Source organism: Misgurnus anguillicaudatus, unplaced genomic scaffold (assembly GCF_027580225.2).
Source record: "Misgurnus anguillicaudatus unplaced genomic scaffold, ASM2758022v2 HiC_scaffold_29, whole genome shotgun sequence".
NCBI lineage: Eukaryota > Metazoa > Chordata > Actinopteri > Cypriniformes > Cobitidae > Misgurnus > Misgurnus anguillicaudatus.
In genome coordinates, this window is record NW_027395279.1 from 9,928,672 (window position 1) to 9,956,290 (window position 27,619).

At 38.1% G+C, this 27,619-nt stretch overlaps 1 protein-coding gene and 1 long non-coding RNA gene across 8 annotated transcripts in view; one reads left to right on the forward strand and one right to left on the reverse strand.

Moving 5' to 3' along the window:
* Positions 1-27,619, reverse strand: part of LOC129436579 (uncharacterized) — a 129,253-nt gene that overhangs the window by 88,145 nt on the left and 13,489 nt on the right. The gene's annotated exons all lie outside the window — the stretch shown is intronic.
* LOC129436577 (platelet-derived growth factor subunit A) lies at positions 579-27,305 on the forward strand. Of its 5 annotated transcripts, none has more exons than XM_055194791.2 (7): positions 579-1,201; positions 1,785-1,884; positions 9,004-9,129; positions 12,031-12,221; positions 20,939-21,068; positions 21,534-21,661; positions 25,013-27,305. In XM_055194791.2, the coding sequence occupies exons 1-6, from the start codon at positions 1,139-1,141 to the stop codon at positions 21,614-21,616; spliced, it is 693 nt and encodes a 230-aa protein (XP_055050766.1). In that variant the 5' UTR covers positions 579-1,138; the 3' UTR covers positions 21,617-21,661; positions 25,013-27,305. The 5 variants fall into 5 exon arrangements, with proteins under 5 accessions (XP_055050766.1, XP_055050765.1, XP_055050764.1 ...); XM_055194790.2 differs by having other exon boundaries at positions 599-1,201; positions 12,028-12,221; positions 25,016-27,305; XM_055194789.2 differs by having other exon boundaries at positions 604-1,201; positions 12,028-12,221.

The window sequence follows — 27,619 nt, forward strand, 5'->3', positions numbered from 1 at the left end:
ATTCTGCAGTTTCACACTTGCTGTTCCTCTTTCCTTCTTTCATTCTTCAACTTTCATTTCCTTTTTTCCTCACTGTTCCTTACTCGTACATGTGCTACTTTTCCAGTCACAGTCCACCAACATCTAAACAACACTGCATGAATCATGACGAAGTGAGAAAGTTAGCCCTTTTGTTTTTTTCTCATGTCATTTAGTCATAATTCTGCTGAATTCAAGCGGAAATGCAATAATTCAGGAAGCGGCTCATCTGTCCAAAACTAAACACAAAAAAACAAGTGGCTTCTCCAAGTGGACAACATCATTAGAGATTTGACATGAAGACAAGATTTTCTCTTTTAATTATCAGGTAGTGTGTTATGATATTTCTCAGTTTAAATATTAACGTCATTCCCACATAGCTACAAATTACTTAAGTATAGGCATAAACTGTAAAATGCTTAGTGTTTATAACTATTTTAAAATCTCACTGTGGCCAGAGATTTATTAGAGTTGTTATAAAATGCACAAATGATTTTAGTCAGCTCGTGTATTGTAATACATTTGAGGGTTTTAAGGGTTAAATTTTCAACAGCAGCTCCAGCCAACCGGGTGCTCGCGCGCTGTTCGGTGAATACCGGCAGCGAGGGGAGGCGCATATATTGCGCGCATCAGAAGAGCAGTCAGTGCGCGAAGGAGACTTCACGAGAGCGCTGCTTCATTCAAGGATACTAACCTGGGATTGTACAACCACATTTAACTTTTCAGCTCTACGCGAAGTGAACGCACAGCAAAACTTAGTTACACTATAACAGCGTTAAATATCAGTGCGCATATTTGTTAGTTCCTATAACACTATTGCGTTGGAATTATAACTTATATTGACTTGGGCAGTGCAAAACATTTGTGTATTTGGATTGTTTAGGCTTGGACAGCCATGACGACCTTCTGCAAGATAAATCACGTGTGAGATCCAGTACAGGACGCATTGGACCAGCACCAGGTCTAGGTTTCTCCTATGTAGACTTGAGCTGGTGCGCGGGTTCGTTTAAAGGCAGATCTCTTCAAGGTATGGTTCTGGACTCCTCGCGCTCAGGAGCGACTCCAAGGCTCCTACGCTATTCATCTTTCTTACTGGCTGGAAAACTGACATTGGAAGGAGATGAGAACCTTATTCTGCTGCTTTCTGCTCCTCACCTCGCACCTCCTGCCAGCAGCTGCTGAGGTAAAGATCTCACAAAATCTTTTGAAGCATAGAAAGTTCTGGATTGCCATACATACATAATATGTTTATTTACAAACGGGGTTTAACATGTTGTCTAAGGAGACGTCAAAGTGCAAGTTTATAAATCACGTTGTATGTTGAAATGTTTACTGTACATAAATTTAATTGTCACACAGCTTAATGACGTCAGGTGTATTTGTTTTTTGTAGCAATTACAACTAAATATATCTGTTAAATATAATTTACTTATATCACCTATATGGTTAAAATTGTAATACAGTATCGTCCCAAACTGAAATACTTTCTATTCGTGTGTAACGCACATTGTGTGAACACGTGATGATAAAATTAGCTGTTTGTGAACTCTTAAAAAGTTTATTTGACTAAACTCACTGATCAAATTGTAAACACTGAATTCTTTATAGTGTAATAAATAACTGGATTCGCGTGAGCGCACGGATGCACCTGTGCGCGCGACGCGCTCACGTCACCGCACCATAAATATTTGTGCAATCACGTCATAAATCGTTTCGTAAATACCTTCATGTGTATTTGATGTTTATTTAATTTTTAATTTTGCCAGAAGGAATTCGCAATCCCTCAAGATTTCATCGACAGACTATCGCACAGTGAAATCAACAGCATCAGCGACCTCCAGCGGCTACTGGAGGTAAATTCCCCAGGTAAAAATTCTGCTCATTGTTTTCTTGACACCTTTTTGGACTTTGTTCAGTACCTAATCTCGTGTGCACAATGTCATGGTTATTTACAGGTGTTTGTCCCAGTTGCTAAGTAAGTTGGTTTGAGTGTATAGCATGTATATGACGGAATAGCCTGTAATGCGTTTTACGAATTTAAAGGTAATGGTTTGTGCCGGCTGACGGGCCGCAAATAGTTCATTTTAGATTTTGTTTCTGTTTTTAGAGCACGTATCTAATGTCCATACTTGCGTCACAGCCAACTGGTAGATTTGCTCCGGCCAAGTTTTCCTACACTTAAGCTGTCCGCAAATGGTTTCATTTGCCCACTATAATTTCATTTACAGGCAAATTACCGGTAATTACACAAACAAAAAACACAAGACGGTATAATTTGGGGTATGACTATAACCGGTCTGGTTTTTGTGGCGAGACCATAGGTGTGATAGGTGTACAGGGGTGAACATGGAAAAAGTTATGATAACCGTGTGTCATAAATGCATGCTTCTGCTGCAGTCTGGATGTGTTTGTTTTAAAGTCCTCGGGGTATTTAATGATGGAAGAGTGTCGGCGCTAACAGTAAAGTACAGGGAAATGTGGTTTACAGGAACAACGCTGAAATAGGTTTTTTTCTACTTTAGTCTGGATAATATTACAGGGATCACTAACATGAGCTGTCTCAAGACAACTTGAGCTGCTGTTTGCACAGGCACTCGTAATATATCAAACCCAAGATTTCCTTTGAAGCTTCGAATATTTGAACCGCTGTAACATTTGGACTTTGGTTATTTGAACATTTGGTCTTTGAAAACGGCTATGGCTAGATGAATATGCATGTATGTATTTTCCCAACAAATATAAACTGTAAATCATGGGGTCAAACCTAATTCCCATTGCTGTCATGCAAAAACGTGATTTATAAAATAATGTCAAATTTAACCAAATAATTCAAATAGTCTTGATCTTTGGGTGAAAAGTGCATGGAGATTCACCTGTATGTGCTCAAAATGAAGTCAACGTTGATTTCATAGTGCTGTAGTTACTAATTATTCCTGGCGTCGACATAAATCAGACGGCTTGACAGACACGCTAAACCCAGTGAAAGATGACTGACGCCACTGATGGTGTATTTTGGATGTTTGTTGCAGTAGGCAACTGCGCTTTAAAGTCATCACATGTCAATCAAATAGAGAGAGACATGCATATAAAGTTTAAAATTCAGTTTATTACCCTTTAACAAACTACAAAGATCAGTATTATCAATCATCTATTTCCTCCCATCACGAATGAAAGATTCATCTGCACGGCATCATTCTCAATTTACATGATTATCGACATGCATTGTTTATTTAATTATAAACGCTTTCCTGTTTTCTGTCTGGATAGTCTTAATTTAGGAAGCAATAACGGTCTGTTGTTGCTCAGATCAGACCGCTAACCTTGTCAAGTGTCCATAAGAGGAGCGCAGGAAGGATCAGATAGGTATCTCCTGCTAATGGACGCATAATTAGAGGTCAGAAAAGCAGCGACAGTGATTTAGGGAGGAAACGGTGTCTCTCTTTCAGTGAAGTCACGGCGCGTGACCTCACCGCTCACCTGGAACAGGCCGCACTTGTTCCTCGGCCCGCAGCGGCCTTTTAACTTCTATCGGTCCATCTGTCTACGTCTCCCATCGCCCCGCGCTTTCACGTCCGAAGGGAAACGGCACAGATGGAGCGTCTTTTTTGTCTGATGAAAGGACAGCTGTCAATCCGTGAAGGAGGCCCCTTTGTAATTCGCTCGGAGAAAGCACGGAAAGGAAAGGTGTAGCTGAAAGCTCTTCATGAGTGACATGTAAGATGAAGAGGGTTTGGGTGGCCCAGCGGTTACAGATCTGCGTCGGTAATGCAAAGATTATACGTTTGGAGGCAGCAATTTACACAGTTACTGGAAGAATGCTTTCATCAGCATTGTGCAACGGCGAGGAAGGTTCATAAAACCAGGTAGCTGCTGGTAGATCGGCCCTGTTATTAAAGCACTGTAGACTAATGGGGATCAAAATCACCTGCCAAATGATACTTGATGACAAAAATGTCTGTTTTGTAGTGTTGGAAAGAGACGAGTTAGTTGTGTTTCGTTCGTTCTTCTATTAAAGAAAACTATTATTATTTAGATGTTTCTTGCATGGGTGGCAAAAGGAGAATTTTTTAGGAATGTCACTTTTGATACAATTAGAGATGTATATCAGCCTATATTTGAATATCGGTATTAGCACAGAAATGTATGTATCTGTGCATCCCTACATACAACCAAAGTACATATATATAGTACATTGCATGTGACCCTGGACAACAAAACCAGTCATGAGGGTCAATTTTTTTTAAATTGACATTAATACATCTGTAAGCTGAATAAATTAGCTTTGCATTGACTTTTTGTAAGAATAGGACAATATTTGGCTACAACTATTTAAAAATCTGAAATCTGATGGTGCAAAAAAAATCTAAATATTAATAATTTAGCTATACTTAGGCCTGGTTTCACAGATAAGGCTTAGCTAAAGCTAGGACTAGGCCTTAGTTAAAGTAAGATGTTTAAGCATCTTTTATAAACATGCATTAGTAAAGATGTTACTGTATATCTTGAGACAAATCAATGGCACATTTTAAGATCTGTCAGTGCAAGTTATGTTCAGTTAAGACAGATTAAACATGGGTTTTAGTCTAGGACTAACCTTAAAGGGGTGGTTCAATGGTATTTCATGCATTCTGACTTATTAACACCGTTATAGAGTTGTTTCCTCATGCTAAACGTAGACAAAGTGTCAAAAAAGCAGTTGGGCGTGCTACAGAGTATTTCTGTGCCGAATGTACTTCGCCAGGGTTCGTACAAGTTTCGGAAAGTTTTTTTTTCGATTACAGATCCAGCTGACATTTCAGGGGTTTCTATACGTATCACTCTTCTTTATATGGGCACTTCCCCCGGAAAATCCCGCCCACCCATCAATACACGGGAGACGCTAGAACTTACAAACATCACATCACGCGACAAGCTTTGTTTCATTTCAAAACTTAACAATGGCACGAAAGAAGAAGTGTGTTTTTGGATGTAAGTCAGGCTTATGGAAACAATGGATATAGTTTATTATCCGGGGTAGCAGCAAAGTTTTGCGTGTGTGTTTGTTTAATGCTGGATTTCATTGAAAAGTCCCAACCGGGTCATGAGTTGCATGCTGTAAGTAAGACTTCTATGTTATGTTGGAAATAGGCGCGTGCATATTATATAAATGACACGAACATGTAGTGAATCAAAAGTTAAACAGTGTTGTATAGTGTTGGATGACTCGTGACTCGCTCCTCCCGCGGTAGTAACTCCTCCTTCTTCATTTTTTTGTACGTTATCGGAAAGAATCGGTAAAGCTAATCTTTCTTTTATAAATCTGATTAAACTAAAGACTCTTTGGAGATATAAAGGATGTAATACTACTCTATAGGTACTCCAGATTAACATCAGAAATGCAGAAACAGCGCGTGTTATGTGAGCTTTAAGCCTTGTCTGAGAAACCAGTGATACAGTATTACTAAATATATTTAATAATATCCTAATGATTTTTGGCATTAAAATCAATAATTTTGCCCATTCAATGTATTGTTTTGCTACAAATATACCAGTGCGACTTATGATTGGTTATGGTTTTGTGGTCCATATCTTTTCCAACATTTACAGATTATATGTTAATGCACACGAGTTGTGTGTATTCCTGTATTCAAAGTATTCAGAAGCCGAGCGTTACCTTTGCGTGACCAAAATGTAGGATACTATCTGAAAATCTTTCTATCCGCCTCTGATCTCGAATTTCGTTTGCACTTGTACGCATGGAGCCACGCGTAAACGAGTAAATGATTTAAAATTTAGTTTGGCAAAGTCACACTTTGACTGCGGTGCCTTCTTGCGCTTTTAAGTTTGTAAGAACAAAGTTCTCGGGTTTGACAGAATGACACACAGGTTTGATGTGAACATGAGATAAGGCATGTTTTGCAGGATCAAATGCTGAACTGGCTCTCGGTGCGGGTCAACGCTTAGTGTCTGAAAAACAGCGAAAAACAATGCCTTTCCATTTGGTAGGAAAGATGAGATGAACTAGAGACACAGAACAGAGGAGGGCTTTTGTTTACATGTCACTTGTGTTTCCTGCTTCAGAACTGTGTGTGGTCACGCAGTCTTTTAAGTTCAGCGAGTCTGTCTCTCTCTCTCTCTTTCTCTCTCTCTATTTCTGCATTCCTGACGGACCCACCCTCATCGTCCCGTGCTGGGTGCAGTTCCTCTGGTACATCACATATAGTTTGATGTTTAACTAAAGTACATGCCTGATTAAACACAACTGAACAATATCAGATAAAGATTGCAAAGACTAAAGTCATTACAATGTAACGTACACTCTCAGAAAAAATGGTCACTGGGGCACAACCCTTTATAAAGGTCCTAATATGTACCATTAAGGTACAGATATGTATACATTTGGTACCAATATCCTTACTATTATGAAGTATTGAAGTGCAAAGGTGTACTTTTTTAAAAGGGTACCACCCCAGTGACAACTAGGGACCACTTTTGGACCACTTTTTATATAGCTCTGTTTTTGTATTTTAGTACACATTTATAGTTTTAAAGGGATAGTTCACCCAAAAATTAAATAAATTACCCTCAAGTTATATTCTGTATAAATGTCTTTGATTGATGAACACAAAGAAAGATATTTGTAATGAAGCAGGAAACAGGAGCACCATTGGTTTCTAAAGTAGGAAAGAAAAATACTATGGAAGTCAATGGTGCCCCAAAATGATTTGGTTACAGAAGTTGCTCAAAATCTTCCTTTGTGTTCAACAGAACACAGAAATTAATACAGCTCAGAAACAACATGAGAGTAAGTAAGCTAGGATGCCAAAATTTTATTTTTTTGGTTGAACTACTGTATCCCTTTATGGTTTTAAGCTTTTTCAAAGCACTTTGCATGGAAATTGTACATGGTAAACTGTTAGACTTTTTGTTGTATATATGCGGTATGTGCTGCAAAACAATTCACATTTTGAAATTTGCTTCACTGCTAAAAGCATAACAAATAAAATGTATTTCATTTCATAGATATATTTTATTTTTCCGTTTTATAACACTATTTTATTCAACTACAGTAGCACTACTGCTGTTGTTTCACAGCAGTCTACCGCAAATGCAAAACATACAGTAAATCACTGTTAATTAAATGTTAATACCCATAATGCAATGCCTATTACAGTAATGAACTGGAAAAGAAAATGATGGTATTTTACCGGGCATTTTCTGGTAAGTAACTGTAGAAATTACAGTTAAGTCTAAAAGTGTACTTGACTGACACTCGGTTATGGAACAACACAAATGAAAACCTCATTGTTAAAGTGAGCTTTTATATGAAGCATGAATTGGTTAAACAGCACAGAATAAGCTAAATGACTTTATATAGAAAGAATACTATGGAAGTCAATGGTGCCCCAAAATGATTTGGTTACAGAAACTGCTCAAAATCTTTCTTTGTGTTCAGCAGAACAAATAAATTAATACAGATCAAAAACAATATAAGAGGACGTAAGTTATGATGACAAAATTGTATTTTTTGGTTGAACTACTGTATTCCTTTAAGCACTTTGGATGGAAATTGTACATGGTGCTTGACTGACACTCGGTTATGGAACAACACAAATGAAAACCTCATTGTTAAAGTGACTAAGCTTTTATATCAAGCATGAATTGGTTAAACAGCACATAATAAGGGAAGTTACTTTATATAGAAATAAAACTATGGAAGTCAATGGTGCCCCAAAATGATTTGGTTACAGAAATTGCTCAAAATCTTCCTTTGTGTTTAGCAGAACAAAGAAATGAATACAGCTCGGTATCAAAATGAGAGTAAGCAAGCTATGATGACAAAATTAATGATCGGCCGATCTATCGGCCAGCCGATATATCGGACAGATTTTTGCGAGTTTTTATTGGCCGATACGTGGCTGTTGTGTTCGGTGATTTTTTCCGGCATTATTTACAGACAAAGGGATGGAATTGAAGCGATTGCAGGTCATGTGACTAAAAACAACCACCCTTACATGACAACATCGAAAGCTCGGCCTAACAGCTGATAATAGCTGGACAAAGCGGGTTTTTATTTCTCATATATATATATATATATATATATATATATATATATATATATATATATGAGAGCACCCTCACCTGTTTTTCTATTTGGTAAATATATATTTTTTAAGTTCAATAAATGTTACTTTTTTAAAATTGAGACTTGTAACATTTGGCATCCTCATGTCATTTTTATGATGTTAATTGAGTGAGCAAAAGCAGTATCGGCCCCAAATATCGGCAGCCTGTATCAGTCATCGGCTAAGACTGATAAAACAAAAATCGGTATCGGCACAAAAAAATCCATATCAGTCGATCTCTAGACAAAAATGTATTTTATTTGGTTGAACTACTGTATCCCTTTATGCTTTTAAGCTTTTTTAAGCACTTTGCATTGAAATTGTACATGGTGCTTGACTGACACTCGGTTATGGAACAACACAAATGAAAACCTCATTGTTAAAGTGACTAAGCTTTTATATCAAGCATGAATTGAATAAACAGCACATAATAAGCTAAATGACTTTATATAGAAGCTACTTGCATCCCCGCCTCCTCTTTAAACAGTAAAAAAAACACTTGGTCTTACTCATCCACGCCAGTGGCGAAACCGTTCCAGAGGTTGTTAGAAGTTCACATTTATGTCAGCCGTACACAAGACATAAATACAAACTCGGGTAACCATAACCATGACGTAGTTCCTTCAGAAATCCATTATGGTGAGTTTCCAATTAAGCGCCTGCATAAAGCGTCCATTGTTGGTTGACAAATGAGTTGCTGAATACCCCTAAAGAAGGAAATTATATCATGCTTTGGTGTAGCACCCGTCTCTATATGCTGCGGGGCACCTACTGAAAAGTTTGAATAGCCTCATTGTGAATTCATCTTGGGTTAAAAAGGGAAAGCGGGATTTGTTGAGTAACATTAAAGTAATCAGGATAACCTTTTTGTTTCAACAAGGTCCTGGAAATGAGGTGATCGAGGAGGTCAAACACAGGCACCGTCAGAAGAACCATCACCCATCTCACCCTGCTTCCTCGGATTTAAAGAGTCTCCAAATGTCCCACAGACGAAAGAGGAGCATTAGTAAGAGACTTCAATTTTACATTACATGATTAGTCCATTTCTGGTATATATTATTTTTAGAGGACACTTCTTTACTTTATCATACATGAGAGCATTTCGATAGCCGGAGCCAGGAAATTCCAAACATTCAGAATTCATGTCACGGCCCGTCGAGCTGAACACAGTTCAGACTGACATCCACTCTTCCTTCCCTTTCACATCAGTCATGGCACTCAGCGCCGCGTCTTTGTGTGTGCCGGGATATTTCGGCCCCTCCGTGCCCACCGATCACAAACAGAAATGGCTTCAGGCCTCAGAATAGCTGTGTGGTGTTTTTGTGTCTCGCTGAACTCCGGGATCGAACTCGGGATCTCGGCGCTGCGGTCGCTCTTATTTTTGGCTGGGTAAATACAGAGGCTCGCAGATATTAAAACCCTCTTTAATATTTGTGACTCAGGACGTTTTTAAGAGCCTTTTGGTTTGGTTGGGTGGGATCAGTTACAGAAAAGCACGCAAACAGAGCACCTGTGTTGGATTATATAACTACCCAAAATAAACTTTATATATAAAATATAAAAAGTACTGTGGTGGTACTGTAGTACAGTAATAGGATGGTGATGCCATGAAATGGTGCCATTATCAAATTTTAAAGCGTTGCATTTACATGGCAGTCCAAGTTATTAAAAAAAATGCTAGATTACTTAATACCCATCCGAAAACTATGGTAGGACTATAGTACTTTTGGTACTAATGGGACAAAATGTATGTTGAATCTTGTATATATACACTCACCTAAAGGATTATTAGGAACACCATACAAATACTGTGAATTTTACTTTAGCCCCTTTCGCCTTCAGAACTGCCTACGTGGCATTTATTCAACAAGGTGCTGAAAGTATTCTTTAGAAATGTTGGCCCATATTGATAGGATAACATCTTGCAGTTGATGGAGATTTTGTGGGATGCACATCCAGGGCACGAAGCTCCCATTCCACCACATCCCAAAGATGCTCTATTGGGTTGAGATCTGGTGACTGTGGGGGGCATTTTAGTACAGTGAACTCTAGGGCTGTGCAATTAATTGTTTTTCGATTTCAATTTCAATTTTTGCACATTTCGATTGCAAAAACAAGATAATCGAGGGAGATCGATTAGTGTGCCGCATTTCTGTTATTTCGTTTTGAGTCATTAATCCGACGCGTCATAAGCAGCTGCGCCTCGCACACAAAGTAGAAATCCTCATGTATTTGTTCAGTTTTATGCTTTTCAAGCGAGCGGAGGCAAACTATCCCTCACGTTTAAAATATCAGCTGGATGGTGGCGCCGCTCTCCGTGCAGAGAGCTGCGCGCTCAGTCATCTGTTTAAAGTCAGGTCACTAGGTAATAATCCTGTTTATGTTTGTAAAGTTATATGCATTTCAAGCGATCGTGTTTAAAATGTGAATCGCGTTCTGCTGGCACTTAAACACTACTGCTTTGACACGTGTAGCCTTCTGCAGCAACACTAAACAATGCATTGAATGTATGCAGGGCTTGACATTAACACCCGCCAAATGCGGGTATATTTCGGCTGCGACCGTTTGTGGAGACGCGCGCGCGTTCAGCGGAGCGTTGCGGACCAAAGCGCCACCTCCCAGAGATCGCGCGAGAGGTGATGGACAAGAGGACGCAGTCTGAGCGCATACACACTTCGGGAAAGATACAACAATTGCATGGAAGTGATTGGAGAGATATATATTGCGTGCACATTCTCAGGGCAAGAGCGGAGAGAAATTCAGCGCATTCCTGAATGCACACGAAATCAAATGAAACCCGCCAGCTGAGAGGTTCGCGCATCATTTTAATGTAAGCTACTTTGGGCAACAATAATGCCCTCTCGACAGTTGTCATTAAAAGTCTTAAATCACTTTTAACAGAAAACATGATCAAGCATATAAAATACAATCTGCATAAACAAGTTGAAAGTAAAATTCATGTACATTTCTTGACTGCTGTTGTTAATAAATATTTAAAGTGGTTGTCGAGGGGTTTTGTGTATATCTTTTCAGTTAATCTTCTACACCCCTGCTCCACTTTTAATATATTCATTCAATGTAAATCTATTTATGCCTTACTAGACTGTTTTTATGCACCTAAATATATGATATGATCTATACTGATATACCTGGTATATCAGCTAATGTTGTCCTAATTTGGGTGGTCAGACTGCATTTGAAATTCAATCTGCATCTAATTTAGCTAAACCAAGTAAATTTGCTCAAATTAAAGTCATTTTAGGATGCCAAAGTCAAGTTTAATCATATAACATTTATTTTACCAGCAACAAAATTGTGGCCTGTGAAAATGCTGAGTGGCTAGTAACTTTGGAAAACAACTAGCCACTTTGGCTGGTGAGCAAAAAAGTTAATGTCAAGCCCATGTTTAAATGCATGTTTTTACAGTCATTTAAGTAATCGTGTTAAATAATCGAGATTAAGATTTTTATCAAAACAATCGGGATTATGATTTTTCCCATAATCGAGCAGCCCTAGTGAACTCATTGTCATGTTCAAGTAACCAATTTGAAATGATTTAAGCTTTGTGACATGATGCATTATCCTGCTGGAAGTAGCCAGCAGAGGATGGTCATACATGGTCAGAAACAATGCTCAGGTAGGCCGTGGCATTTAAATGATGCCCAATCGGCACTAAGGGGCCTAAAGTGTGCCAAGAAAACATCCCACACCATTACACCATTGCATTAATGAGAAATTAAACAGGTGTTCCTAATAGTCCTTTAGGTAAGTGTACATATTTCATTGTGTTATGCTCCAGTTCATTATTGTAGGAATCTACAGAATCTTTACATTTTAGTATAAATGAATATGCTAATAAGTATATATGTATTAATTTATCCGTGCACACATCTGTTATGTGCAGCAGTAGAGGAGGCGGTGCCAGCCATGTGCAAGACAAGGACAGTGATCTACGAGATCCCTCGCAGTCAAGTGGATCCCACGGCTGCAAACTTCCTAATATGGCCTCCTTGCGTGGAGGTGAAACGCTGTACCGGCTGCTGCAACACCGGCAACATGCGCTGTCACCCGTCCAAAAAACACCACCGTACTGTCAAGGTAAAGTACTGCATCTTGCACCATCTCTACGGGTACAGAAACCGAGATCATAGCGCTGTGTTTACACAAACTTTGTGTCCAGATGTACAATAAGCCGTTCTCTTAAAGTATGGACTATCAACGATATGGACTATGCATCTAGAAAGAGCCAATTATTACCAGATGGTAAATGCAAATGGAAAAATGACCCATGCAGTGTGTACTGTGAGTCATGTAAAGACGCATATTGTACGTGCAGACGTACATTTGGCAAAACCATCTCAGCTCAGGGCCAAGTGGTAAAAACTGCTCACAGTGATACGGTGGCAAAGATATAGAAACTGGTGCCAAACCCACTTCAAAACTACACCTTTTTATAAATAATTATTTTATTGCATATAATCTCATACTCAAGTAAAGCAGTGTCAATACTACAGTCAGGTGCATTGCATTGTGCGATACGGCTTTATGCATGTGTCACTTTTCCAGTCACTGATCTTGGAAAGTCACGTTTTATATATTTGCTTTATACGTAAATACCTGGAGACAACCACACGGTCTTCACCGTGCTGCTTGTTTCTGACCCCTACCGTGGATAGCTACATATTTACTTCCTTATTTCTGTATTTCTTCATTTATTTATATTTCCTGATCTTCTGAATTCAGTGTATTGTATAGCTCTATCCACTCTTTCCACATAAAATGAATAAAAATGTGTGTTTTTCCAGCACAGACAGACAGGGATACAGGGATAGACAAGAATATATTATGTGTGTTTCTTTCCAGCGATGGCGGTGTAGTGTATATTCGAGCAAATAGTCTTAAGAGATTTATTTACCCTGCCCAGTTTTTCCTTCTCATCCTAAAAAAGGAGCAGACCTGGACAGGCCGCTGCTGTTCAGAGATGCTGTAGAAAAACACAGACTGTAAATAGGCGAAATGTGGAAGTGTGTGTGTGTGTGTGTGTGTCTGGTGTACTTTGGTTCATTGCAGTGATAAGCTTGTTCAAAGGAGACACTGTTGGGTGTGGATCATAACAGCGGATAATGAGACTACTAACACTTACTGGAGTTTAACTTCTCTTCCTCTTTCTCTCTCTCTTTGCTCAGCACGTTGCCTTATGTTTTTCTCTATTGCACTTCTTGTGCTTTTATCTTTCTTTATGTTTTTGTTGGCATTTAGTCAATACCTGTCTCTCGCTCGATGCTCAGCATGTTTCTTTGATGGATTCTTGTGCACTTTTCAGGCAGGTCGGTTCATCTTGGTAAAGCCTCCGGGCAGCTATTTTCTAGTCGTGCACGTACAGCTCCTTTCTACTTCATCATCATATTAACCAAAATATTTAATAAATCAACGCAGAAAGAGGAGGTGTACAGCTTTGTGAATGATAGGCGTTCCAATTTTGTGGAAGCCTATAACAGACCAGTGGTCTCCAACTTGGTGCCCGCATTAAACAAAAAGGTTGGGACCACAGCTTTTGTGGACTAAGCACAACTTCCGGTAACATACAGTAGAATCAATAACAACAGAGCCCATTCACTTTTAAAGGAATAGTCTACTCATTTTGAATATTAAAATATGTTATTACCTTAACTAAGAATTGTTGATACATCCCTCTATCATGTGTGTGCGTGCACGTAAGCGCTGGAGCGCGCTGCGACACTTCGATAGCATTTAGCTTAGCCCCATTCATTCAATGCTACCATTTAGAGATAAAGTTAGAAGCTACCAAACACATCAACATTTTTCCTATTTAAGACGAGTAGTTATACGAGCAAGTTTGGTGGTACAAAATAAAACGTAGCGCTTTTCTAAGCGGATTTAAAAGAGAAACTATATTTTATGGCGTAATAGCACTTTTGGGAGTACTTCGACTCCCTGAAAAGTCCGCTCCCCTTCTCACTCTCATAATGGGAGAGGGAGGGTGTTACTGCGCCGAGTCGAAGTACTCACAAAAGTGCTATTACGCCATAAAATGTAGCTCCTCTTTTAAATCCGCTTAGAAAAGCGCTACGTTTTATTTTGTACCACCAAACTTGCTCGTATAACTACTCGTCTTAAATAGGAAAAACGTTGATGTGTTTGGTCACTTCTAACTTTATCTCTAAATGGTACCATTGAATGAATGGGGCTAAGCTAAATGCTATCGAAGTGTCGCAGCGCGCTCCAGCGCTTACGTGCACGCACACAGATGATAGAGGGATGTATCAACAATTCTTAGTTAAGGTAATAACATATTTTAATATTGAAAATGAGTAGACTATTCCTTTAATGGGTAATGTCAAGCATCAGCGCCACGTCACTGCCTTTGCTCGTGGCAGAAGTTGAACATTTCTCAACTTTTCAAGCAGCAGCGCGTATGTCAGCCAATCAGATCGCCATATGCAAATAACCTAGGCAGAGCCAGCCAATTACGTTTATGGAAAACCGGAGCATGTATTGTGGTTGCTGTGATTGGCTGTTGGCCACTCTTCAGACAAGCCTTCTGTCAAGCGTTAACACTAAATTACCTTTGTGCATATATCATATCTAATGCATATTAACTTTTACTCTGAGCTGTGTAAAATGAATGTATACAATGTTAGCTACGAGTCCATGGCTGCCAAAACTCTCCGCACAGTTGTGATCTATGCTCGCCGTCTCCCCTTGTCTTTAGCAAAACAATTTATTTTCGACAAGGTATTTGTTTCAAAGATCAGTTTAGCCGCTAGCCAGACCGATAAATAAATACAAACCAGACGTTCACTTCGGTTCATGCGCGTAACCGTGAGAACACGTGTGCGTCCGATGAAGTTATCTATTATAGAGAGGTGTGCATCACCTCCTACTCGTTCACCTCATCTCCCCTTGTACAGTACTGATGGTTTTCCCAGAACTCGAATACTCTCACACATGCAAACATAATCACGCAGTACTACAACAACAGGTGCTGCTCCAGATTGCTGTGGGCAGGGGAAGAAGTTGGACCGCGGACAGTAAAAACTCATGTTACAGTGAAGACATTCGAAGCTGCCGTGTGTGAGAAAGACCACATTTTAAACTTCTGTTCACTTCTTAGTCGAAGGGTAAAAGGGGTTTTCTTGAAATTAAGTTCAGACGTATTTGTCTGCAACACAAAGTTTCTTCCATAGTTTAGATGTTGGCTTCCGTAAAACAACCATTCATACTTCTGCTTGAATGATGCAACGGTTTGGTTGTTGTGATATTTGTCCCGTCCCTCCTCAACTGTGATTGGATGGCCAAGTGAGAATGACATTGACAAGCTGAGCGTTTCAACCAAAGTTAAACATTTTTCAACTCTCGGAGCTCAGAGCTGAGCGCAGAAAAACGGGCGAGTGGCGCACTCGGCGCAGACAAAACTCACCAGCTGCTGGCATTTTTGAAAAGTGCAGTTCTTCCATTGAAAACAATTGAAAACGGCAGTCGCCTTCGTGTGCTGGTTCAAAAAACTAAAAATGTTAGTTTTAGGATTTAATTGCAAAATTATAATGCTACTTAAATGTGACCCTGGACCACAAAATCAGTCATATGTTTCCATTTTTTTAATTTATAGATAAGCTTTTCATTGATGCATGGTTTGTTAGGATAGGACCATATTTTGCCCGAGATACAACTACTTAAAAATCTGGAATCTGTGCAAAAAAATCAAAATATTGAGAAAATCCCCTTTTAAAGTTTTGGGGTCCAGGTTGATAAATCTCCAATTTAGCCTCTTAAATTCTATAAAGTTTATCCAAAAATTAAATTTCTGTAATGGTTATGTAAACTTATGTGTTGCTTTTTATTTAAAGCGATTCATAAACATTGATTCGGTTTAGATCTGAATAAACATTTGAAGTGGTTTGCTGAGAGCATTAGATCTTTCTATCTCCGGCCCAGGTGGAAAAGTTGGTCAACTTGAACAATGAACAAGGCAGCTGTGGTTTCCTTGAAGTAGGAATATCTAGATAAGTCACTTCATTGGCAGCAGAGAGCGTGCGAGTGTTGTTTATTTAACTTTCATCGCTGGTAATCGGACTGCTACACGTACTAAATCAGGCACACCACTGTTGACTGGGAATGAAGAGACTAACTGAGGATATTCCCGATTCGGAATGTTTGCGGTCGCTATTAAAACAATTCCACACGGGTGCCTGTCATGTGGTTTAAATAGCAAGTGTTTATGTGTTTGGATGATCCGGGTTTGGATTTCGTCTTTAGAGGTTGATACGAAGGGAAATTAGACATGGTTTATATTGGCACTGGAAGCCAGAGGGTTTTTTTAAGAGTGTGGTTTTGGGGCACTAAAGACCCTCAAGTGGCCCCGGCTAGTGAGGACACGGGGCCCAACTATGACGCAAACGTTGAGGAAACATAAATAGTGCTGAATCGAATGAATGTGGACTCAAAGATATTAAAGTTGCATTAAAGGGATAGTTCACCTAAAGATTGTGTCATCATTTACTCATCCTACACTGCAAAAAATTACTTTCTTACTTAGTATTTTTGTCTTGTTTTCAGTAAAAATATTTAAAAAATGTATATTAAGTTGCATTTTCTTGATGAGCAAACTGACCTAGGAAAATAAGTCGCTTTTAGACAAAAAATATATAATTTAAGCAAATTTGTGCTTAAAACAGGCCAAAAAAATCTGCCAATGGAATAAGAAAAAATTTCTTGATTTAAGTTTTTATGAAAAACGTAAAGTTAGTCCATTGGCAGATTTTTTGCTTGTTTAAGCACTAATTTACTTAAAGTTTATATTTTTTGTCTAAAAACTAGACTTATTTTTCCTAGGTAATTTTGCTCATCAAGAAAATACATCTTAATTTAAGAATTTGTAGATATTTTTAATGAAAACAAGACAAAAATACTAAGTAAGAAAGTCATTTTTTTGCAGTGTATGTTGTTCTAAACCTGTACAGTGCAAAAAAATGATTTTCAAGAAGAAAAAATTTAGCATTTTTGTCTTGTTTTCAGTAAAAATATCTAAAAATTCTTAAATTAAGATGCTTTTTCTTGATGAGCAAAACGACCCAAGAAAATAAGTCTAGTTTTTAGACAAAAAATATCAAATTTAAGTGATTTTGTGCATAAAACAAGAAAAAAATCTGCCAATAGGGTAAGCAAAAAAATCTTAAACATTTTTCTTAAACACTAAATTCAAGAAAAATTCAAGAAAAATTAGCTTACCCCATTGGCAGATTCTTTTGCTTGTTTTATGCACAAAATCACTTGAATTTGATGTTTTTGGTCTAAAAACTAGACTTATTTTCCTAGGCCATTTTGCTCATCAAGAAAAAGCATCTTTATTTGAGAATTTTTACATATTTTTACTAAAAACAACACAAAATTACTAAGAATTTTTTTTCTTGAAAATCATTTTTTTGCAGTGTATGAATTTCTTTTTTATGATAAACACAAAAGAAGATATTTTGATAAATGATGGTAAGCACACATCTAATTGTAACCACTGACTTCCATAGTAGGAAAAACAAATATGGTGGATGGGTACCGTCAACTGTGTGCTTAACATCATTTATTTTCTTCATCTTTTATCAAAATATCTTCTTTATCATTTATCACAGTACTTCCATAATATTTGTTTTCATACTATGGAAGTCAATGGTTGAAGTAAATGCAGAAATTGCTTATTTATGTAGATTTAGATGAAGCTTTCTTTGAGAACTTAATTGTTTGCATCCTGTATTCGCAATCCAGCATGCAAAAAAATGCATTTCTCGCTTTCCACCCCTGCGTGTTTGTTTTTCTTAGCATGTGGTGAACTGTAATTGTCGTCATATCTATATTTTTTTTCTATCTTCTGAGATTTGCTGCTGGTGTTTGGGGACATTTTTAAAGGGCCATGACAGAAAGCGGGCAGATTAGATTTTTCTTGTGATCTCTGTGTAATTGTCCGGGTGCCGTTGTGTAAGTACATGCGTTTCACAACAGAGATTTCGCTCGTCCTCTGATGGTAATTCTAGACATGCAGGTCATGAGATAAAAGTTCCCTTATTTTTCCCTCCTCCCTGCATCTTTCAGCTCTTATTGTCACTCGCTGAATAAGAACACTTGCTCCCCACACCCCTTTTTCTTTTCAGGTTGCCCCACCAGTCATCTGCCATTGAACCTTGCGTTTTCCCCCGGCTGTGTTTCGCCTCTGCATTTTGTTGTCGAATTTACGCACTGACAGATGTGCAGCAAAACTCACTCACGTTCAATTTCTATTGTGCTCATGCTAATTACCCATGATGCACCTCTGTGTTTTCTTTCTTCGGTATTCTCACCCTTTCTTCTGCTTTTTTGCGGGGAAATCCCAGTGCCAATTATCTCAACCTCGGACAATAGTCCTCACAGTGCACGGGGCGAGCGAGAGGGGGTTGGGATGGATTTCTAGAGGTCCGCTCGTTCTCTCTCTCTTTCTGTGTGTGTGTGTTATGGGGAGTTGGATCAGATGTCACGCCATAGCGCTGGGATTTTGCAGGGCTTTCGTTGCAGCGTAAAGCACAGTGGTTTCTACCAAATAGGACTCGGAGGAGCTCCTAAAGGGTCTTTTTATAAAGCCTATTTGAGTGAAAGCACTTGTGAGGATCGAAAAGCAGCAATAGCAAAGATTAAGTTGAATTTCAATAGAAATGTTGGGGTGGGGGCAGAAACGCATGCTGCAGAGGAATCTAGGGGTTCTTCTTTCATATTATGACCCTACGATGAACCTCCACCCCCATCCTTCTCAAGACCATCAGAGTCTGTCTCACCCTTCATCCTCGGTGGCAAGACATTCTTGCATGCCATGGGCTGCTTTAGTCTCGTCTCTGTAAATATAACCAAGCGCAAGAATGTCCGAAAGGGGGGAGAGCCGGGCAGCCGAACAGAGTAACAGGGTTGACAGGGTGGACAGAGGACACAAACAGGCCGACCTCGCTTTCTCTTCCTCTTCCCACCTTTATTGTGACACTATGTATGTCTGTCTTAGCTCAGTGCTCCGTGACATGTTACATAATGCTAAATCAATATTTGCCCTTGCAGAGAGGCTTTATTTGCTTTTTAAAGTTTGTGATTGTGTCTGCTATGTGCGTGTATCACATGCACATGGCATCCATTGATTTGGAAAGGAAACTTTGTGGCTGTATCATAGCAGGGGTAAACATTCATCGGGTGCCCGATGGCAATCGGAAGGAAGAAAGTCCACAGTATTCATTTGTGTGTTCATTAATCCGTCTTTATGAGGGCAGGTCAGGAAGATTCAGAGCTGGTTTATTCCAGATCTCTTCCTCTGTATGGCAGTTGCGATAATAATTCGTTCCAATGGGGCAGACTACTTTCCACCACATGTTTGAGCTTCAGTAACACACAAGACTTTCCAACCCCACCTCCACTTAGTTAATTTGTATGTCTGGAAGGTGTAGGCCTAACCTCGTCTCACATTTAGCCTAGTTAACTTTGTGTGTGAATGCCAGAATTGTAAAGTATGAATATGCACTCTTAAAAATAAAGGTGCTTCACAATGTTATAGAAAAACAGTTTTGACTATATGGTTCCATAATTTGTTTCTAATTTTGTTTATGTTTATATTTTTGTTAGTAAGTGTTTTATTTAGATATTTATTTATATATTTTATAATGTGATAAGTCATGCAATACATACGGTAAATTACAATTTTGCCCGCATATTATACGCCAGTCCGTTCACTTAATGAGGCACATCTTTTTGTGTCGTTTTATGTATTGGTTTCTCAACCATTATCGCTTGGGTTTGGGGTTAGATTTGGGATTTTTTTGTCTATTTTTAAACTATGGTTGCTTGGAGTTATGCTATGTACACACCAAACACGGGGAATTGCATTTCCCGCTGTAGATTACTCGCGGGATTTAACATCATGCGAATTTTTTGCTCGAGTTGAATATTTTCAATTTGGGCGAAGACGTGTTTGAGCCAAATAGCATGTTTTCACAGCAAAATCGTCGCCCATATCGATTCATTCGTATCGCCCCACCCAAGGAGGCGTTTGATCGTGTCTTTGCATTGATTTTGTACACTGCAAAAATGGTTTTCAAGAAAAAAAATTCTTAGTATTTTGTCTTGTTTTCAGTAAAAATATCTAAAAATTCTTAAATTAAGATGCTTTTTCTTGATGAGCAAAACGACCTAAGAAAATAAGTCTAGTTTTTAGACCAAAAATATCAAATTTAAGTGATTTTGTGCATAAACAAGCATAAAAATCTGCCAATGGGGTGGGCAAATTTTTCTTGAATTTAGTGATTAAGAAAAATTTCAAGATTTTTTTGATTACACCATTGGCAGATTTTTTTTGCTTGTTTTATGCACAAAATCACTTAAATTTGATATTTTTGGTCTAAAAACTAGACTTATTTTCTTGGGTAGTTTTGCCCATCAAGAAAAAGCATCTTAATTTAAGAATTTTTAGATATTTTTACTGAAAACAAAACAAAAATACTAAGAATTTTTTTCTTGAAAATCATTTTTTGCAATGTGTAATCTACTCGCGCAAATCGTTGAACTCGCATCTGGCGTGAACCCACAGTAAGGGTTAGAATTACAAAAAAAACTGAAAAAAATTAGAAACCAATACATAAAACGTCACGAAAAGATGCGGCGTATTAAGTGAACAGGAAGGACTTGTGTGTCATGCGCATGCAAAATTTTGTGCTATTTGTGAGCAAATCATGACAATGGGTTGGCTAAACAAACACATGGTAAACGGAATCACAACTCGTTCCCTTTCTCTCTTCCTCCAGGTGGCAAAGGTAGAGTTTGCATCCCGTAAAAAAGCAAAATTGAAGGAGGTGCTCGTCCGGTTAGAGGATCACCTTGAATGCGTGTGCACATCACAGCATCATGTGACAGAGCATGTGGAATCAGACACAGGTATGTCTCGTACAACACGTACACACAGAATGGCATGAATGAATACAGTATGTTATTTTGGAGTGTGCTTTCACTGGCCTGTTTTGCTGCCGCCAAAGGCAAACACACCTGTCGGCCGGTCCACTGTTGCCCACGTCAGCGCTCGCATGCGCTTACGTTTTACTTTGTTGTCCATGTCGAAGATATGATGCAATTGGGTGAATAAAAAAGACCACAGGTGTGCCTCTCCTTGTTTGAATGGGTTAAAGTGTGCGTCCTTCAGGGTCAACAAGTTTCTGGTCACGTGTTAGACAACCACGTGCTGAGATAAAAGCGTTGGAAACTCATAAGACTCAAATATTTATGAAGTGCAATTACAGTCTGCTTGCACCTTTCAGAGGCCATAAATTCTTTCTTTTTCTTTTTTCTTTCCACTGAACAACACTCTGTCTATCATCCGCTTGCACGCCAAATCTGTGTTTCCAGGGCCACGCACAGTTAAAAAAGGTAAAAAACGGAAACACAGTAAGCAAGCAATGGCACCACAGATGAACAAGGACGTTCAATAAAAAGTAAACGTTTCCTAACACTCAGAGGACCAAAATATCCTGCAGGTAGGACAGCCGCAGGAAAAAACCCTTTTCTTTCGTAACCAATCACTAAAGAGAGAGTTGTCCAATCAAAACCACACAACACTAAATAAGAACAACTTGCTTTCACTTTGCTGCATGTGTCACGGGTTTGTTTGTTTGCTGAAATCAATCAATATATAATCATGTGTATAAATTAGCTCTGTTCCAAAATCTAGTTAGCAGCCTAACTTAACCCCTTAAGTGGCGCAAATACCTTTAGAGTGGGGGGGTGAAATTGTGATATACATCTTCAAATTAATATAACTCTGGCATTTTTTGGTCTAGAGGCCTAATCTTGGTCTTGTTTTAAAGAAGACACCTTGGGGGTTTTCACAGAGGTGAAAGGAGGTGAAAATATTAAATATTTCAATTGTTATAGGAGTTTACATTTGTTTTAATAAATAAAAATAATTCCATAACATATTAGTTTTATGAATAAAATTACAAAAATTTAAATGTTTCAGAAAAGTAATAATGCAAACATGAAGCCATAAGTCTCAAGTAGTTCTGATCCAAATTTCAAGTTAAAATCACAAAAAATGAGGTGTGTGTCACACTTTTAGTGGTTTTGCCAACAACGGCCAGTAGGTGTCAACGGTTTGCAGCATACACTTGTGACAAATTATTCAATTACTATCACTGCATTATTATTAATGCAAAAATGTTTTGAAATATGAAAACTACATTCTTAGAGCTTTCCAACAATATATAGTTTGTCAATATTTTTGAAGATTTATAATATGATATTAGAATTATGAATATATAAAATTAATATGCATTCCTATGGGGGGTGGGGTCATGTAACTAAAAACTGTCACTACATTATTTCTATCATCAAATGACTTTGAAATATGAAAACTACATTCTGAGAGCTTTCCAGTGATATATAGTTTGTCATGATTTTTTAGGTTTAGAGTAGGGTTTTAGTCTTATAAATACGTAAAAACAAATTAGGCCTACCTGTGGCCCCTTGACATTTTAGAAACTGACTCTCATTACGTCATAATTCTCCCAAAATGGCAATGAAATATGAAAACTACACACCTAGAGCTTTCCAACAATATATAGTTTGTCAAGATTGTTTAGGTTTAGAACAGGGTATTAGTGCTATACATATGCAAAAACAAATTGAGTCCAACTGTGGCAGTGTGACATTTTAGAAACTGACTCTCACTACATCATTATTTTCCCAAAATGGTGATGCAATATGAAAACTACACTCTTAGAGCTTTCCAGTGATATATAGTTTGTCATGATTGTTTAGGTTTGGAACAGGGTATTAGTGTTACAAATATAAAACAACAACGTGGGCCCACCTGTATACCAGTGGCATTTTAGAAAATAGCTCTCACTATGTCATTCCTTTACCAAAATAGTGATAATAAATGAAATCTACACTCTTAGAGCTTTCAAATGATATATAGTTTGTCATGATTGGATAAGAATTCATATGCAAAACTCTGAAGTAAATGTTGGTGTCCCTCTGGCGGGACAGTGACATTTATCAGGATATAAATGTTTTGAGGCGCACTCTCTTTAAAATTGAATCAATTACTCTCCCTACATAATTTATTTTATAAAACACTGTTGATATATGTATTCTAGAGGCTTAGACCTTTCCAACAATATATAGTTTATTGTGATATACATAAAATTTATATGGAAAATATTGACGTAAACTTAGGTGTCCCGTGAGAGGGACAGCGCCACTTAAGGAGTTAAATATAATCTAATAAATTACCAATTTAAAATGCTCTTAAAGTGTTAGGATGCTAGCATAGCGTGTTAGCATATTAGGTGTTAACATGCTGAAAGTGCAAGCTATTAGCATAAAATTCAAATAAATACTCTTAAAGTGTTAGGATGATGGCATAGCATGTTAGCATACTAGGTGTTAACATGCTGATACTACAAGCTATTAGCATAAAATTCACAGAAATGCTCCTGAAGTGTTATGGTGTTAGCATAGCGTGTTAGCATACTAGGTGTTAACATGGTGATAGTGCAAGCTATTAGCATAAACTTCACAGAAATGCTCTTGAAGTGTTAGGATGATGGCATAGCATGTTAGCATGCTAGGTGATAACATGGTGATAATGCAATCCATTAGCATAAAATGTACAGAAATGCTCTTGAAGTGTTATGGTGTTAGCATAGCGTGTTAGCATGCTAGGTGTTAACATGGTGATAGTGCAAGCTATTTAGCATAACCTTCACAAAAAGGCTCCTGAAGTGCTAGGATGCTAGCATAACGTGTTAGCATGCTAGGTGTTAACATGCTCATAGTGCAAGCTATTAGCATAAACTTTACAGAAATGCTCCTGAAGTGCTAGGATGCTAGCATAACGTGTAAGCATGCTAGATGTTAACATGGTGAAAGTGCAAGCTATTAACATCAAATTCACAAACATTCTCTTAAAGTGCTAGGATGATGGCATAGCGTGTTAGCATGCTAGGTGTTAACATGGTGATTGTGCAAGCTATTGGCATAAACTTCACACAAATGCTCCTGAAGTGTTAGGATGGTAGCATAGCGTGTTAGCATGCTAGGTGTTAACATGCTGATTCTGTGAGCTATTAGCATAAACTTCACAGAAATGCTCCTGAAGTGTTATGATGTTAGAATAGCGTGTTAGCATACTAGTTGTTAACATGGTGATGGCGCAAGATATTAGCATAAACTTCACAGAAATGCTCCTAAAGTGCTAGAATGCTAGCATAGCGTGTTAACATGCTAGGTGTTAACATGCTGATAATGCAAGCTATTAGCATAAACTTCACAGAAATGTTCTTGAAGTGTTATGGTGTTAGCATAGCGTGTTAACATGCTAGGTGTTAACATGCTGATAATGCAAGCTATTAGCATAAAATTCACAGAAATGCACTTGAAGTGTTATGGTGTTAACATAGCGTGTTAGCATACTAGGTGTTAACATGGTGATAGCGCAAGCTATTAGCTAGACTTCACAGAAATGCTCCTAAAGTGCTAGCATTCTGTACCAACAGTGTGCCTATAATATCTTAAAATGCTGTCTATTTAGGCAGCACACTAGGTTTTGGAACGGAGCCTGTATGTTTTTTATAATTTTGAGTGCTTGTGTAAAATAAAATATATGTGGATGGTTTGTTGAACTTAATCACAAAAATTTACTTTCACATCACTCGTTCTTTCTGAAATGTGCACAGACTTTGTCCGGTAATAAAATCACTGTGTGGTGGATGTGCATTGCTCAAGCACAAATCGCATGTCTTACTAAAGAAAATCACTTTGACGGATTTCACAGAGAAGCTATCTGGAATGCTTACAACCACTTTTTCTTTCTCTCCCTCCAGTAGATATGAGGTGAAACCGTAATAAATGCCGATCGAAGGACATCAGTGGCTACGAACCGCTCCGTCACACCTGAGACTTTGACCTCTGACCCTACTGACCCATCTCTGTTATATAAAGATACTGTATCCAGAGGAACTTCAAAAACGACAAAATAACACCAAAGGTGCTTTCTACTCCTGCTAGGATGTACTCTGTCAAACACTGAAGACGGCAAGATATGTATTCAGTTAATTATTAAGTGGTCACACACTGGGCAGAAACGATGAAACTGACAAGCAAGTCATTTGTATCGTTTCTTTGTCGTTCACGCGAGAATCTCATAAAGGTCAAAGATGTAAATGAAGAGGAGCCTGTTGAAGAACACTAAGTTTTTAGAAACCGTGGCGTGAACAACACACTCTCGGGCTCGGATCCACTCGAGCGGGAATACAGATGATCACGAGGAATGGATTCTATGAACTCGAGGAAAGAGGAAAAACGCATAAAGGGATGTTTGGACAAAGCACAAATGTTGTCATATAATCTTGCTAAACAGAAGACACTATTATCTGCGGATCTGCATCCCTCCGTTAGCCCTCCTGAGTCCAGAACATTGAGTTTGACTGCCTGTCCATGAATAAAGAAAGACTTGAGTATATACAGTACAGAAGGCGACGTGTAATTCAGTACCAGAATAAAGTATTTATGTATGTGATCTCTATCTCACCCTCTCATAACCTCTCTGTCTCTATGTCCAGTGTAAGAAGGACTCTTCCTCTTCAATGTACAGTAAAAGCATTATCAGTACCATTTTCTCAAAATTTCAGTTTTATTGTTGCATTTTTTACAGCATGTCACAAAACTAGCTTTTGTCTATGTAAGACAATTATGGAAAGATGCTTTATTTTTGTTAAAATATATTTATAATGTGTACGTAGAATCAAGCAGGAAGTATGTGTATGTATATTTTTATTAATTGTGGTGTAATGGTGCTTAACTCTTTCCCCGCCATTGACGAGTTATCTCGTCAATTAAGAGAAAATGCTTCCCTGCCAATGACAAGTTTTTACGGCAATCCATATTTCCGCTATTATCCACTAGGTGGCGCTCTTACACAACATATAAACACTGACGCATTCACGGATCAAAAAACAGTAAAAACTGTGTATGCTTTGATCATCGTTATGTATCTCTATCAAAAGTCCTTTACAAAAACACAATTATCTCAGCTTTTTGCTTAATTTTTCTATTTTTTAAGGAAACCTACCCATATTTGAGAGATAATAAAATTATAGGATAAAAGGATTTTTGATTGGATTTTTTTGTTTGTTTAAAGCAACACATTCTTACATTTGATATATTGTATGTTTATATATTTAAAGAAGAACATTTTATGGAAGGCATTAAACTTTTGTGGAAATCAAAAAATGCTGGCGCTGGCAACTTTTTTAACGCTGGCGGGGAAAGAGTTAATGTGATTTGCTCAAGAGGACATATTCCTGAATCAACATCCTTGTTGGTCCTGCCAAGACATTTCTATCAACCAATCAGATGTTATTGTCAACCTGTTTTATTTCTCTGATTCTTAGAGGTCACAAGGTTGAGGTTATAAAGACTCGTGATTTGTGCTGTGATTGTTTGATGGGAATGTTGTACAAGGAGCAACAATCAGGAGTATGACTTGGCTAAAACTTATTGTACATGTCATGATTGCAAGGAATGGGAAGGAATGGTCTTGACCTTGATGCTAAAGAGATGCTACACAGCAGGGCTAGTCTGTCTGGATCCTGGATGCTTGCTGTCCCTCAAAGTTTACCTCCAACTTTAAACCAATGCACCTGCAGAAGCAAATCAAAGACTTTGTCCCAAATGCTGCCCTTAACACTTATGACCTTCCTAGAAGTCGGCACTTTAATGACGTAAAGTCTGCTGTGAAGCTCGCAAAAGTGCAGGCTCAGGAAAAGTTCACATCAAACCTAAAATGACAAATGAGACACCCTATGTGGACTCACTCGAAGTCCACTTGAAGTGCGCCATTTGGGACGTAGCCAAAGTTGAGATTGACAGGCAGGTGTGTAGGGTTGTTACTAAACTCTGGGACATTGGGCATTCAGGACTGGACTTGACTTGCCCTGCTGTACAGGATCTGCAGTATGGCCATTGTAGTAAGTACTAAAGGGACCATCTGTCACATTGTTGGTTCATTATTTTCTATTACTCACCATAACCTGCATACACATAGACAACTCAACTAGACAGTAAACAATTTCCTTACGTATAAAGCTATGTAACAAATAAAAAGCTCTGAACAAACTAAGAGTTCATTGTATCATGTTCTTAAACAAGACACCAAAACAAGTATCGCAATGGATAAACACTACAGTATTCACACTACTATTGCACATGAAAGATTTTTTTTACTGTAATCAGCTAATTTTGTTTTCTACCACTTTTTAAATGTTTAAGATACTAGTACAGCATTTAAAAATAAACGCGCTTCATGATGTCATTGATTAGAAGAATGATTTTTGGCTGTGTCATTCCATTAAGAACCTTAAAGGAATATTCCATTTTCTTAAAAGAAAAATCCAGATAATTTACTCACCACCATGTCATCCAAAATGTTG